The sequence below is a fragment of the Onthophagus taurus genome, unplaced genomic scaffold (genome assembly GCF_036711975.1).
Source record: "Onthophagus taurus isolate NC unplaced genomic scaffold, IU_Otau_3.0 ScKx7SY_16, whole genome shotgun sequence".
Lineage (NCBI taxonomy): Eukaryota > Metazoa > Arthropoda > Insecta > Coleoptera > Scarabaeidae > Onthophagus > Onthophagus taurus.
In genome coordinates this window covers 1,855,605-1,871,391 of record NW_027248941.1, presented here as the reverse complement: position 1 = coordinate 1,871,391, position 15,787 = coordinate 1,855,605, and the positions used below count along the sequence as shown (strand labels likewise).

Sequence of the window (15,787 nt, the reverse complement as noted above, 5' to 3'; positions counted from 1 at the left end):
AAAGAAATTCATCAAATTTTCATATTTTCATACTTTTCTCAAAATTGACGCATCTAAGAGCAAAAATGTAAGAGAGCAATATTGTTGAGAATAAAATTTGCTACAAATTTTGTTCTAAAAGTTTTTTTGTAACATGCTTCGATTCCTGAATGTTACATTAGCTAATAGTAAAAAAAGAAAATTCATCAAATTCTCATATGTCATATTTTTCTCAAAATTGACGCATCTAAAAACAAAAATGTAAGGGAGCAATATTGTTAAGAATAAAATTTGCTACAACTTTTGTTCTAAAAGTTTTTTTGTAACATGCTGCGATTCTCAAATGTTACCATTAGTTAATAGTAAAATAAAGAAATTCATCAAATTTTCATATTTTCATATTTTTCTCAAAACTGAAGCATCTAAGAGCAAAAATGTAAAGGAGCAATATTGTTAAGAATAAAATTTGCTACAACTTTTGTTGCAACAGTTTTTTTGTAACATGCTTCGATTCTCAAATATTACCATTAGCTAATAGTAAAACAAAGAAATTCATCAAATTTTCATATTTTCATACTTTTCTCAAAATTGACGCATCTAAGAGCAAAAATGTAAGAGAGCAATATTGTTGAGAATAAAATTTGCTACAAATTTTGTTCTAAAAGTTTTTTTGTAACATGCTTCGATTCCCGAATGTTACATTAGCTAATAGTAAAAAAAGAAAATTCATCAAATTCTCATATGTCATATTTTTCTCAAAATTGACGCATCTAAAAACAAAAATGTAAGGGAGCAATATTGTTAAGAATAAAATTTGCTACAACTTTTGTTGCAACAGTTTTTTTGTAACATGCTTCGATTCTCAAATATTACCATTAGCTAATAGTAAAACAAAGAAATTAATCAAATTTTCATATTTTCATACTTTTCTCAAAATTGACGCATCTAAGAGCAAAAATGGAAGGGAGCAATATTGTTAAGAATAAAATTTGCTACAACTTTTGTTCGAAAAGTTTTTTTGTAACATGCTTCGATTTCCGAATACTACCATGACGAAGTAGAAAAACAACGAAATTCATCAAATTTTCATATCTTTCTCGATATTGACGCATCTGAGAGCAAAAATGAAAGAGAGCAATATTGTTAAGAATAAGATTAGCTACATCTTCCGTTCCACAAGTTGAAATGATTTTTTTAATTCATCTCTACATCTTTACTCGTTACAAATTAAGTTAAAAACCATCAAAATTAAAAAAATCGTATCTCAAAAACTAATTGAGATATCAAAATGATTTAATCACCATTTTATAGGAAATTTAATCTAGATTTAGGTCCCCGAAAATTTTTATTTCGATTCTATAAATCGCGGAGATACGATTTTTTTAATTCAACTCAATAATTTAGGTTAACTCAACAAAAATGGAATTTAAAATCTCGTATCTCAAAAACGAATTGAGATATCACCATGAAATAAAATGCATTTTAAAGCAAATTTAATCAAGAATTAATGAGATTAAAACAATTTTTTTAATCCCACAAATTTCGGTGAAATGATTTTTTCAATATCTTTACTCGTTACAAATTAAGTTAAAAAACATCAAAATTAAAAAAATCGTATCTCAAAAACTAATTGAGATATCAAAATGATTTAATCACCATTTTATAGGAAATTTAATTTAGATTTAGGTCCCCGAAAATTTTTACTTCGATTCTATAAATGGCGGAGATACGATTTTTTTAATTCAACTCAATAATTAAGGTGAAATTAGTAAAAATTGGATTTAAAGAAGCATATCTTAAAAACGAATTGAGATATCACCATGAAATAAAATGCGTTTTAAAGCAAATTTAACCAAGAATTAATGAGATTAAAACAATTTTTTTAATCCCACAAGTTTCGGTGAAATGATTTTTTCAATATCTTTACTCGTTACAAATTAAGTTAAAAAACACCAAAATTAAAATAATCGTATCTCAAAAACTAATTGAGATATCAAAATGATTTAATCGCCATTTTGTAGTAAATTTAATCTAGATTTAAGACCCCGAACATTTTTATTTCGGTTCTATAAATCGCGGAGATACGATTTTTTTAATTCATCTCTAACCGATTAATCATAACAAGTTAAATAAATAAATGCCAAATTTAAAAGGTTATCAAAATCAATTAATTTTTAACAATAATTAAAGGAGAATTCGCTGAAAATTCCTATGAAAAAGCAACCACTCCAAAACAATTACATAAGCATTCAAAAACCACTTAAAAGCACTACGCAAGTAAGTTTTTTATCTGCTTTGGCAATTTTCATTCCAAATAATGGAAACTGCGTAGAAAAAAGGACTATTTTTAATTATCTTTTAAGATTGTTGCTACTCAACATTTAGAGGCGAAGAGAGTTGCAGGAAAAATGGTGAATATAAAATAATTTTTTTACAGAATTTCGATTGCGTTAAAAAAATTCTATCTCACGAACTAATTGAGATTTTTCAAAGCGGTTTTTACTATCTTAAAGATCACACTTTTCTTTATAAGTGGTAGTAATTTCAGAAAAATTTATTAATAAATCGATTTTTCGTGAATTTTTAAAATTAATGAAACAAAACTTGCTATCTTAGTAATTATTAGAAATTACAATTGTGTTTAAAACATTCTATCTCAAAAACTAATTGAGATTTTCCAAATCGGTTTTTACCATCTTAAAGATCACACTTTTCTTTATAACTGGGGGTAATTTCATAAAAATTTATTAATAAATCGATTTTTCGCGATTTTTTAAAGTTAATGAAACAAAACTTGATTTCTTAGGAATTATTAGAAATTACAATTGTGTTTAAAACGTTCTATCTCAAAAACTAATTGAAATTTTCCAAATTGGTTTTTATTATCTTAAAGATCACACTTTTCTTTATAAGTGGTAGTAATTTCAGAAAAATTTATTAATAAATCGATTTTTCGTGAATTTTTAAAATTAATGAAACAAAACTTGCTATCTTAGTAATTATTAGAAATTACAATTGTGTTTAAAACATTCTATCTCAAAAACTAATTGAGATTTTCCAAATCGGTTTTTACCATCTTAAAGATCACACTTTTCTTTATAACTGGGGGTAATTTCATAAAAATTTATTAATAAATCGATTTTTCGCGATTTTTTAAAGTTAATGAAACAAAACTTGATTTCTTAGGAATTATTAGAAATTACAATTGTGTTTAAAACGTTCTATCTCAAAAACTAATTGAAATTTTCCAAATTGGTTTTTATTATCTTAAAGATCACACTTTTCTTTATAAGTGGAGGTGATTTCAGAAAAATGTATTAATAAATCAATTTTTCGCGAATTTTTAAAGTTAATGAAACAAAACTTGGTATCTTAATAATTATCAGAAATTACAATTGTGTTTAAAACATTCTATCTCAAAAACTAATTGAGATTTTCCAAATTGGTTTTTATTATCTTAAAGATCACACTTTTCTTTATAAGTGGAGGTGATTTCAGAAAAATGTATTAATAAATCAATTTTTCGCGAATTTTTAAAGTTAATGAAACAAAACTTGGTATCTTAATAATTATCAGAAATTACAATTGTGTTTAAAACATTCTATCTCAAAAACTAATTGAGATTTTCCAAATCGGTTTTTATTATCTTAAAGATCACACTTTTCTTTATAAGTGGAGGTGATTTCAGAAAAATGTATTAATAAATCAATTTTTCGCGAATTTTTAAAGTTAATGAAACAAAACTTGGTATCTTAATAATTATCAGAAATTACAATTGTGTTTAAAACATTCTATCTCAAAAACTAATTGAGATTTTCCAAATCGGTTTTTACTATCTTAAAGATCACACTTTTCTTTATAAGTGGTAATAATTTCAGAAAAATTTATTAATAAATCGATTTTTCGCGAATTTTTAAAGTTAATGAAACAAAATTTGCTATCTCAGTAATTATTAAAATTTACAATTGTATTTAAAACATTCTGTCTCAAAAACTAATTGAGATTTTTCAAATCGGTTTTTACTATCTTAAAGATCACACTTTTGTTTATAAGTGGGGGTAATTTCAGAAAAATTTATTAATAAATCGATTTTTCGCGAATTTTTAAAGTTAATGAAACAAAACTTGGTATCTTAGTAATTATTAGAAATTACAAATGTGTTTAAAACATTCTATCTCAAAAACTAATTGAGACTTTCCAAATCGGTTTTTACTATCTTAAAGATCACACTTTACTTTATAAGTGGTAGTAATTTCAGAAAAATTCATTAATAAATCGATTTTTCGCGAATTTTTAAAGTTAATGAAACAAAACTTGCTATCTTAGGAATTATTAGAAATTACAATTGTGTTTAAAATATTCTATCTCAAAAACTAATTGAGATTTTCTAAATCGGTTTTTACTATCTTAAAGATCACACTTTTCTTTATAGGTGGTAATAATTTCAGAAAAATTTATTAATAAATCGATTTTTCGCGAATTTTTAAAGTTAATGAAACAAAACTTGCTATCTTTGTATTTATTAGAAATTACTATTGCGTTTAAAACATTCTATCTCAAAAACTAATTGAGATTTTCCAAATCGGTTTTTACTATCTTAAAGATCACACTTTTCTTTATAGGTGGTAATAATTTCAGAAAAATTTATTAATAAATCGATTTTTCGCGAATTTTTAAAATTAATGAAACAAAACTTGCTATCTTTGTATTTATTAGAAATTACTATTGCGTTTAAAACATTCTATCTCAAAAACTAATTGAGATTTTCCAAATCGGTTTTTACCATCTTAAAGATCACACTTTTCTTTATAAGTGGTAATAATTTCAGAAAAATTTATTAATAAATCGATTTTTCACGAATTTTTAAATTAATCAAAGAAAACTAATAAAATCGTTTTTTTTTATTTACATCAAATTCTTGTCAACGTCCCTTTTCAAATTAAAATCATAACAAAAGTCACCAAAAAAACACCGTAAAAAATGAATTTCCTTTTACTCTCGATGATTTTTGTTTTGCCTTTAACATTTTTTTCAATGACCACAGGTAAGAAGGTTATTTTTTCTTAAATTCAAATAATAAATTTTTCTTTAAGCTCAAAACGTTCAAGATCTTATCTACAACTTTTACAATAATATTCCGAATGTTTTTCACGAAAGCATTAAAGAACCTCCTAATAATTCTCTAAGTGACTAATTAAGCCAATAAATTAATCAAAAATTAATTAATTAATAAAATTTACTTTTTAGGTGACACTTTGATTGAATTCCTTTTAAAAGTATTAATAATTCCTGCTACTATTCACAATTTCTTTTGTAATTTAATCCGAAATGTTTTTTTTTCGATCTTTTTTATCCCGTATTATTTTGCAAGTGAGTTTAAATCAAATTTTACAATTTTAAATTAACTAAATTTAATTTTTAGAGCCAATAATAGGATTTTTGGTTTTAATTCAGGTTTTATGTAAGTTAAAATAATTTTAAAATTAATTGTTTAAACTGATTCATTATTTTTAAGTTGGACAAGCTTTCGAAGCCTTGGGAACACTCGTCATCGACACCGGAACTGGAATAAGAAACACTGGGCAACATAGTAAGATTAAAATGATTTAAAAATAAAAATAAAATTAAAAATGTCTATTTTTAGTAAGTAAAATGGAATAGTAAGTATTTTATAACGATATAATCGTTTTCAAGGTTTAAAAATTCTTTAATTTGTTATAGTTGTTTACCTAAATAATGAAAAGTCGATTTTATCAATAAAAGAATCATCAATGTTGAATTATTTTTACTATTACACCAGAAATATTAGATTAATCAAAAAAATTATTAAACAATATTTGTTTAGAATTGAATTAGCAACAAGTTTTATTAATACAATTTTTTTAAATTTCCACTTTTTAATTTCCCACTGAATAGTACGTTTAATACAATTATTAATTTTATCGAAAAATTTTGTAAGGAATAGTTATTTAGAATTAAAAAAGCAATAATTTTTATTAACAACATTTTTTGATATTGTAATATTTTAATTTCCCACTGAATAGTACGTAAAATGATACTCAATACAACTCAGTGTATCTCGAAGCACATCGTTTTTATCGAAAAATGTTTTATATGATATTTGTTTATAAAATCATTTAAAATCAATTTTTTAACTAAAAAATTTTAAATCTCCTCTAGGGGGCGCTATACACTGGTATAAAAATGATATTTTTGAGGTTATCTCAAAAATTATTAATTTAATTAAAAAATGTTATAAGGAATAGTTATTTAGAATTAAAAAAGCAATAATTTTTATTAACACCATTTTTCGATATTGCAATATTTTAATTTCCCACTGAATAGTACGTAAAATGATACTCAATGTATCTCTAAGTACATCGTTTTTATCGAAAAATGTTTTATATGATATTTGTTTATAAAATCATTTAAAATCAATTTTGTAACTAAAAAATTTTAAATCTCCTCTAGGTGGCGCTGTACACTGTTATGAAAATGATATTTTTGAGGTTATCTCAAGAATTATTAATTTAATCAAAAAATGTTATAAGGAATAATTATTTAGAATTAAGAAAGCAATAATTTTTATTACCACCATTTTACGATATTGTAATATTTTAATTTCCCACTGAATAGTACGTAAAATGATACTCAATACAACTTAGTGTATCTCTAAGCACATCGTTTTAATCGAAAAATGTTTTATATGATATTTGTTTATAAAATCATTTAAAATCAATTTTGTAACTAAAAAATTTTAAATCTCCTCTAGATGGCGCTGTACACTGTTATGAAAATGATATTTTTGAGGTTATCTCAAGAATTATTAATTTAATCAAAAAATGTTATAAGGAATAATTATTTAGAATTAAAAAAGCAATAATTTTTATTACCACCATTTTACGATATTGTAATATTTTAATTTCCCACTGAATAGTACGTAAAATGATACTCAATACAACTTAGTGTATCTCTAAGCACATCGTTTTAATCGAAAAATGTTTTATATGATATTTGTTTATAAAATCATTTAAAATCAATTTTGTAACTAAAAAATTTTAAATCTCCTCTAGATGGCGCTGTACACTGTTATGAAAATGATATTTTTGAGGTTATCTCAAGAATTATTAATTTAATCAAAAAATGTTATAAGGAATAATTATTTAGAATTAAAAAAGCAATAATTTTTATTAACACCATTTTTCGATATTGTAATATTTTAATTTCCCACTGAATAGTACGAAAAATGATACTCGATGTATCTCGAAGAACATCGCTTTTATCGAAAAATGTTTTATATAATATTTATTTATAAAATCATTTAAAATCAATTTTTTAACTAAAAAATTTTAAATCTCCTCTAGGTGGCGCTGTACACTGCTATAAAAATGATATTTTTGAGGTTATCTCAAGAATCATTAATTTTATTACAAAATTTTATAAGGAATAATTATTTAGAATTAAAAAAGTAATTATTTTTGTTAATATCATTTTTTGATATTGTATAATTTTTTAAATTTCCCACTGAATAGTACGAAAAATGATACTAATATATCTCGAAAAACATCGCTTTTATCGAAAAATGTTTTATATAATATTTATTTATAAAACGATTTAAAATCAATTTTTTAACTAAAAAATTTTAAATCTCCTCTAGGGGGCGCTATACACTGGTACAAAATCGATATTTTTGAGGTTATCTCAACAATAATTAATTTAATCAAAAAATGTTATAAGAATTATTTATTTAGAATTAAAAAAGCAATAATTTTTATTAACACCATTTTTCGATATTGTAATATTTTAATTTCCCACTGAATAGTACGTAAAATGATACTCAATGTATCTCAATGCACATCATTTTTATCGAAAAATGTTTTATATAATATTTATTTATAAAATCATTTAAAATCAATTTATTAATTAAAAAATTTTAAATCTCCTCCAGGTGGCGCTATACACTGGTATGAAAATAATATTTTTGAGGTTATCTCATCAATTATTAATTTAATCAAAAAATTTTATAAGAATTATTTATTTAGAATTAAAAAAGCAATAATTTTTATTAATACAATTTTTCGATATTGTGATATTTTTGAAATTTCCCACTGAACAGTACGTAAATAAAATTCAATGTATTTCGAAGCACATCGTTTTTATCGAAGAATGTTTTATATAATACTTATTTATAATGTTATTTAAAATCGATTCACCGATTAAAAATTTCGAAATTTCTATCAGGTGGGGCTGCACACTGGTATAAAAACGATATTTTTGAGGTTATCTCAAGAATTAATAATTTAATCAAAAAATTTTATAAGAATTATTTATTTAGAATTAAAAAAGCAATAATTTTTATTAACACCATTTTTCGATATTGTAATATTTTTGAAATTTCCCACTGAACAGTACGTAAATAAAATTCAATGTATCTCGAAGCACATCGTTTTTATCCAAAAATGTTTTATATAATACTTATTTATAATGTTATTTAAAATCGATTCACCGATTAAAAATTTCGAAATTTCTATCAGGTGGGGCTGCACACTGGTATAAAAACGATATTTTTGAGGTTATCTCAAGAATTAATAATTTAATCAAAAAATTTTATAAGAATTATTTATTTAGAATTAAAAAAGCAATAATTTTTATTAATACAATTTTTCGATATTGTGATATTTTTGAAATTTCCCACTGAACAGTACGTAAATAAAATTCAATGTATTTCGAAGCACATCGTTTTTATCGAAGAATGTTTTATATAATACTTATTTATAATGTTATTTAAAATCGATTCACCGATTAAAAATTTCGAAATTTCTATCAGGTGGGGCTGCACACTGGTATAAAAACGATATTTTTGAGATTATCTCAAGAATTAATAATTTAATCAAAAAATTTTATAAGAATTATTTATTTAGAATTAAAAAAGCAATAATTTTTATTAATACAATTTTTCGATATTGTAATATTTCAATTTCCCACTGAATAGTACGTAAAATGATACTCAATGTATCTCGATGCACATTATTTTTATCGAAAAATGTTTTATATAATATTTATTTATAAAATCATTTAAAATCAATTTATTAATTAAAAAATTTTAAATCTCCTCCAGGTGGCGCTATACACTGGTATGAAAATAATATTTTTGAGGTTATCTCATCAATTATTAATTTAATCAAAAAATTTTATAAGAATTATTTATTTAGAATTAAAAAAGCAATAATTTTTATTAACACCATTTTTCGATGTTGTGATATTTTTGAAATTTCCCACTGAACAGTACGTAAATAAAATACAATGTATCTCGAAGCACATCGTTTTTATCCAAAAATGTTTTATATAATACTTATTTATAATGTTATTTAAAATCGATTCACCGATTAAAAATTTCGAAATTTCTATCAGGTGGGGCTGCACACTGGTATAAAAACGATATTTTTGAGGTTATCTCAAGAATTAATAATTTAATCAAAAAATTTTATAAGAATTATTTATTTAGAATTAAAAAAGCAATAATTTTTATTAACACCATTTTTCGATATTGTAATATTTTAATTTCCCACTGAATAGTACGTAAAATGATACTCAATGTATCTCGATGCACATTATTTGTATCGAAAAATGTTTTATATAATATTTATTTATAAAATCATTTAAAATCAATTTATTAATTAAAAAATTTTAAATCTCCTCCAGGTGGCGCTATACACTGGTATGAAAATAATATTTTTGAGGTTATCTCATCAATTATTAATTTAATCAAAAAATTTTATAAGAATTATTTATTTAGAATTAAAAAAGCAATAATTTTTATTAACACCATTTTTCGATATTGTAATATTTTTTAAATTTCCCACTGAACAGTACGTAAATAAAATTCAATGTATCTCGAAGCACATCGTTTTTATCCAAAAATGTTTTATATAATACTTATTTATAATATTATTTGAAATCGATTCACCGATTAAAAATTTCGAAATTTCTATCAGGTGGGGCTGCACACTGGTATAAAAACGATATTTTTGAGGTTATCTCAGGAATTAATAATTTAATCAAAAAATTTTATAAGAATTATTTATTTAGAATTAAAAAAGCAAAAATTTTTATTAACACCATTTTTCGATATTGCAATATTTTAATTTCCCACTGAATAGTACGTAAAATGATACTCAATGTATCTCGAAGCACATCATCTTTATCGAAAAATGTTTTATATAATATTTATTTATAAAATCATTTAAAATCAATTTATTAATTAAAAAATTTTAAATCTCCTCCAGGTGGCGCTATACACTGGTATGAAAATAATATTTTTGAGGTTATCTCATCAATTATTAATTTAATCAAAACATTTTATAAGAATTATTTATTTAGAATTAAAAAAGCAATAATTTTTATTAACACCATTTTTCGATATTGTAATATTTTTTAAATTTCCCACTGAACAGTACGTAAATAAAATTCAATGTATCTCGAAGCACATCGTTTTTATCCAAAAATGTTTTATATAATACTTATTTATAATATTATTTGAAATCGATTCACCGATTAAAAATTTCGAAATTTCTATCAGGTGGGGCTGCACACTGGTATAAAAACGATATTTTTGAGGTTATCTCAGGAATTAATAATTTAATCAAAAAATTTTATAAGAATTATTTATTTAGAATTAAAAAAGCAAAAATTTTTATTAACACCATTTTTCGATATTGCAATATTTTAATTTCCCACTGAATAGTACGTAAAATGATACTCAATGTATCTCGAAGCACATCATCTTTATCGAAAAATGTTTTATATAATATTTATTTATAAAATCATTTAAAATCAATTTATTAATTAAAAAATTTTAAATCTCCTCCAGGTGGCGCTATACACTGGTATGAAAATAATATTTTTGAGGTTATCTCATCAATTATTAATTTAATCAAAAAATTTTATAAGAATTATTTATTTAGAATTAAAAAAGCAATAATTTTTATTAACACCATTTTTCGATATTGTAATATTTTTTAAATTTCCCACTGAACAGTACGTAAATAAAATTCAATGTATCTCGAAGCACATCGTTTTTATCCAAAAATGTTTTATATAATACTTATTTATAATATTATTTGAAATCGATTCACCGATTAAAAATTTCGAAATTTCTATCAGGTGGGGCTGCACACTGGTATAAAAACGATATTTTTGAGGTTATCTCAGGAATTAATAATTTAATCAAAAAATTTTATAAGAATTATTTATTTAGAATTAAAAAAGCAAAAATTTTTATTAACACCATTTTTCGATATTGCAATATTTTAATTTCCCACTGAATAGTACGTAAAATGATACTCAATGTATCTCGAAGCACATCATCTTTATCGAAAAATGTTTTATATAATATTTATTTATAAAACGATTTAAAATCAATTTTTTAATTAAAAAATTTTAAATCTCCTCCAGGTGGCGCTATACACTGGTATGAAAATAATATTTTTGAGGTTATCTCATCAATTATTAATTTAATCAAAAAATTTTATAAAAATTATTTATTTAGAATTAAAAAAGCAATAATTTTTATTAATACAATTTTTCGATATTGTGATATTTTTGAAATTTCCCACTGAACAGTACGTAAATAAAATTCAATGTATCTCGAAGCACATCGTTTTTATCCAAAAATGTTTTATATAATACTTATTTATAATGTTATTTAAAATCGATTCACCGATTAAAAATTTCGAAATTTCTATCAGGTGGGGCTGCACACTGGTATAAAAACGATATTTTTGAGGTTATCTCAAGAATTATTAATTTTATTAAAAAATTTTATAAGGAATACTTATTCAGAATTAAAAAAGCAATGATTTTTAATAACATCATTTTTTGAAATTCTAATATTTTAATTTCCCACTGAATAGTACGTAAAATGATACCCAATACAACTCGGTGTATCTCGAAGCACATCGTTTTTATCGAAAAATGTTTCATATAATATTTATTTATAAAATCATTCAAAATCAATTTTTTAACTAAAAAATTTTAAATTTCCTCTAGGTGGCGCTTTACACTGGTATGAAAAGTAATATTTTTGAGGTTATCTCAAGAATTGTTAATTTTATCAAAAAATTATATAAGGAATAATTATTTAGAATTAAAAAAGCAATTATTTTTGTTAATGTCATTTTTTGAAATTCTAACATTTTAATTTCCCACTGAATAGTACGTAAAATGATACTCAATACAACTCGGTGTATCTCGAAGCACATCGTTTTTATCGAAAAATGTTTTATATAATATTTATTTATAAAATTAATTAAAATCAATTTTTTAATTAAAAAATTTTAAATCTCCTCTAGGTGGCGCTTTACACTGGTATGAAAAGTAATATTTTTGAGGTTATCTCAAGAATTGTTAATTTTATCAAAAAATTTTATAAGGAATAGTTATTTAGAATTAAAAAAGCAATAATTTTTATTAACACCATTTTTCGATATTGCAATATTTTAATTTCCCACTGAATAGTACGTAAAATGATACTCAATGTATCTCGAAGCACATCATCTTTATCGAAAAATGTTTTATATAATATTTATTTATAAAACGATTTAAAATCAATTTTTTAATTAAAATATTTTAAATCTCCTCCAGGTGGCGCTATACACTGGTATGAAAATAATATTTTTGAGGTTATCTCATCAATTATTAATTTAATCAAAAAAATTTATAAGAATTATTTATTTAGAATTAAATAGGCAATAATTTCTATTAACACCATTTTTCGATATTGTAATATTTTTTAAATTTCCCACAACAGTACGTAAATAAAATTCAATGTATCTCGAAGCACATCGTCTTTATCCAAAAATGTTTTATATAATACTTATTTATAATGTTATTTAAAATCGATTCACCGATTAAAAATTTCGAAATTTCTATCAGATGGGGCTGCACACTGGTATAAAAGCGATATTTTTGAGGTTATCTCAAGAATTAATAATTTAATCAAAAAATTTTATAAGAATTATTTATTTAGAATTAAAAAAGCAATAATTTTTATTAATACAATTTTTCGATATTGTAATATTTTAATTTCCCACTGAATAGTACGTAAAATGATACTCAATGTATCTCGAAGCACATCATTTTTATCGAAAAATGTTTTATATAATATTTATTTATAAAATCATTTAAAATCAATTTATTAATTCAAAAATTTTAAATCTCCTCTAGTTGGCGCTGTACACTGGTATGAAAATGATATTTTTGAGGTTATCTCAAGAATTATTAATTTTATCAAAAAATTTTATAAGAAATACTTATTTAGAATTAAAAAAGCAATAATTTTTATTAACACCATTTTTCGATATTGTAATATTTTAATTTCCCACTGAATAGTACGTAAAATGATACTCAATGTATCTCGAAGCACATCATTTTTATCGAAAAATGTTTTATATAATATTTATTTATAAAATCATTTAAAATCAATTTATTAATTCAAAAATTTTAAATCTCCTCTAGGGGGCGCTGTACACTGGTACAAAATCGATATTTTTGAGGTTATCTCAACAATAATTAATTTAATCAAAAAATTTTATAAGAAGTATTTATTTAGAATTAAAAAAGCAATAATTTTTATTAATACAATTTTTCGATATTGTAATATTTTAATTTCCCACTGAATAGTACGTAAAATGATACTCAATGTATCTCGAAGCACATCATTTTTATCCAAAAATGTTTTATATAATACTTACTTATAATGTTATTTAAAATCGATTCACCGATTAAAAATTTCGAAATTTCTATCAGGTGGGGCTGCACACTGGTACAAAAACGATATTTTTGAGGTTATCTTAATAATCATTACTTTTATTAGATTTTTGTTTAAACAAAATTTGTTTATAATCGAATCAGCAACAATTTTTATTAACACATTTTTTTTAAATTTCATCATTTTAATTTTCCATTGGTTTTTTTTGAATAAAACAGCTTTATTTTTAATGCTCTCATTTTATTTTTGCCAAATTCACATTTAATTAATTCAATATTATTATTTTTTTATTCCGTGCACAGATTAATTTTATTTTATCTAGATAATTATGAATTTGATTTTCTTCCCAGTTCAATTTATCAAATTTTTCCTTTTATTAACTAAATCCGCCACTGCTAGCTTCTTGTGAACAATATGATGGTGACGTTTTACCTCAAAACATTCAGCAACTGAAAATGAAAACGTTTTTAATCGATATTAAACAAAGTTAAACTGTTTAAACTTACTTATATCTACAGCAGCACTCATTGCATTAGATTCGTCGATTACATTTTTCATGAAAGTGTTAACAACGTTTATAATACCCTTTGCTGCCGATCCGACAAGTGCCAAAATGATGGAAACCAATTTTTCTAACATTGTTTATATTATAATTTAATTCTGTAATATTTTATAAATCAACTTACGCAATACTTCCAGTATTTTGGAGATGAAGTTTTTAAGTAATTCAGTAATTTTATCAACAAACGTAACAGCTCCAGTTAAGAGTTTAGTAACTAATTGTAAATAAACAAAAATTAATTTTTTATACTCAATTATCTGTTTAAAAAAAACTATTTTACCTATATCTTTGAATTCAGTTATAATAGGGAAGAAAGCAAATAAACTATTATTAATAATTGAATCAAGCATCGTTTTAACAAAAGCATTTGCTTCCTCCAAAACCTCTTGAACTAGAAAAAATGATTAATTTATTAACAAAATTACTTCGACATTAACAGCAATGATTTACCTAAACGCATGGTTAAATTGACCACGTTATCGACTGAGGTAAGGAGAACGGCGCCTAAAATAAGGTAGTTGTTAAAAGATTATTAATTGTAAAAAAAATTACTTACAGGTTTCATTCAACTTCGTACCAAACTCACATTTACCCTCGGTTAATTCTAAAAGACAACAAAAAGATACACATATCAATATAATTAATAAAAACATTTACCTTGAGCTTTCAAAGATTGGATGTTGCAGTTAAAAGCGACAAAAGCCATCATCAAGATGGATGCGAAAGTTTTTGACATCATTTTTCTGCCAAATCACTTTTTAAAATGAATTTACTTTACTTTAGTTGTTGGGAATACAACGAGAGTGAAGAACATTGCAAAATTCGCCATCTTTTATACCAAAAAAAATAACGCCTAATTACATTTTAATCGATTTCTTATCACAACATTAGTTAGGAATGAAAATGAACTAAAAAAATGGAAAATATGAAAAATAGAGTGCTTTTCGCGCGTTTCCTTAATTACTTCGCTAATTTGTTCTAGTTCGCGAAAATTTCGTACTAAAATCGATCAAAAAATCGCAAAGGGGATTAAAAATCCTTTAAAATGAGTCCAAACACGACCTATTTATCTCGAACCGTTTCGGAGATATCGAATTTTAATTAAAAAAACAATTGAATTTTTTTCACCGCCATTTTGAATTAAAAAAAACATAGATAACTTTGTTATTTTTTAAGATAAAGTGGTCGTGTTTGGACTTATTTTAAAGGATTTTTAATCGCGGTTTTACCGCCATTTTGAAATAATCGAAAAAAAATTAATTTATATAAAAAAAATTTTTTTTTGAATTTTTTTAACTCCATCTTATAGTAAATGAAAAACCCTTTAAAATGAACCCGAACACGACCTATTTATCTCAAACCGTTTCGGAGATATCGAATTTTAATTAAAAAAACAATCGATTTCTATTCTCCACCATCTTGAATTAAGAAAAACATAGATAACTTTGTTATTTTTAAAGATAAAGTGGTCGTGTTTG

At 23.2% G+C, this 15,787-nt stretch overlaps 2 protein-coding genes and 1 long non-coding RNA gene across 3 annotated transcripts in view; 1 reads left to right on the top strand and 2 right to left on the bottom strand.

Moving 5' to 3' along the window:
• LOC111422590 (uncharacterized) overlaps positions 1 to 15,787 on the bottom strand; it is a 94,906-nt gene that overhangs the window by 10,770 nt on the left and 68,349 nt on the right. The window lies entirely within an intron of this gene.
• Positions 4,892 to 5,758, top strand: LOC111420986 (uncharacterized). The gene is made up of 7 exons (XM_023054091.2): positions 4,892 to 5,023; positions 5,073 to 5,165; positions 5,227 to 5,349; positions 5,402 to 5,440; positions 5,495 to 5,569; positions 5,624 to 5,639; positions 5,701 to 5,758. Exons 1-7 carry the CDS (start codon positions 4,960 to 4,962, stop codon positions 5,714 to 5,716), a joined length of 426 nt encoding a protein of 141 aa, XP_022909859.2. The 5' UTR covers positions 4,892 to 4,959; the 3' UTR covers positions 5,717 to 5,758.
• LOC111420989 (uncharacterized) lies at positions 13,967 to 15,365 on the bottom strand. Its single transcript, XM_023054093.2, has 7 exons — positions 14,967 to 15,365; positions 14,866 to 14,913; positions 14,760 to 14,813; positions 14,590 to 14,700; positions 14,434 to 14,523; positions 14,254 to 14,379; positions 13,967 to 14,196 (listed from the first exon to the last, which is right to left on the bottom strand). Exons 1-7 carry the CDS (start codon positions 15,046 to 15,048, stop codon positions 14,099 to 14,101), a joined length of 609 nt encoding a protein of 202 aa, XP_022909861.2. The 5' UTR covers positions 15,049 to 15,365; the 3' UTR covers positions 13,967 to 14,098.

Excerpts from the sequence above, each read along its gene's own strand:
- LOC111420986 (XM_023054091.2), top strand. The coding sequence starts at position 4,960 with ATGAATTTCCTTTTACTCTCGATGATTTTTGTTTTGCCTTTAACATTT. Across the intron at positions 5,166-5,226 it reads ACCTCCTAATAATTCTCTAA|GTGACACTTTGATTGAATTC; the intron begins GTGACTAATTAA and ends TTTACTTTTTAG. Across the intron at positions 5,350-5,401 it reads TATCCCGTATTATTTTGCAA|AGCCAATAATAGGATTTTTG; the intron begins GTGAGTTTAAAT and ends TTTAATTTTTAG.
- LOC111420989 (XM_023054093.2), bottom strand. The coding sequence starts at position 15,048 with ATGATGTCAAAAACTTTCGCATCCATCTTGATGATGGCTTTTGTCGCT. Across the intron at positions 14,701-14,759 it reads CAATTTAACCATGCGTTTAG|TTCAAGAGGTTTTGGAGGAA; the intron begins GTAAATCATTGC and ends CATTTTTTCTAG. Across the intron at positions 14,197-14,253 it reads GAGTGCTGCTGTAGATATAA|TTGCTGAATGTTTTGAGGTA; the intron begins GTAAGTTTAAAC and ends TTTCATTTTCAG.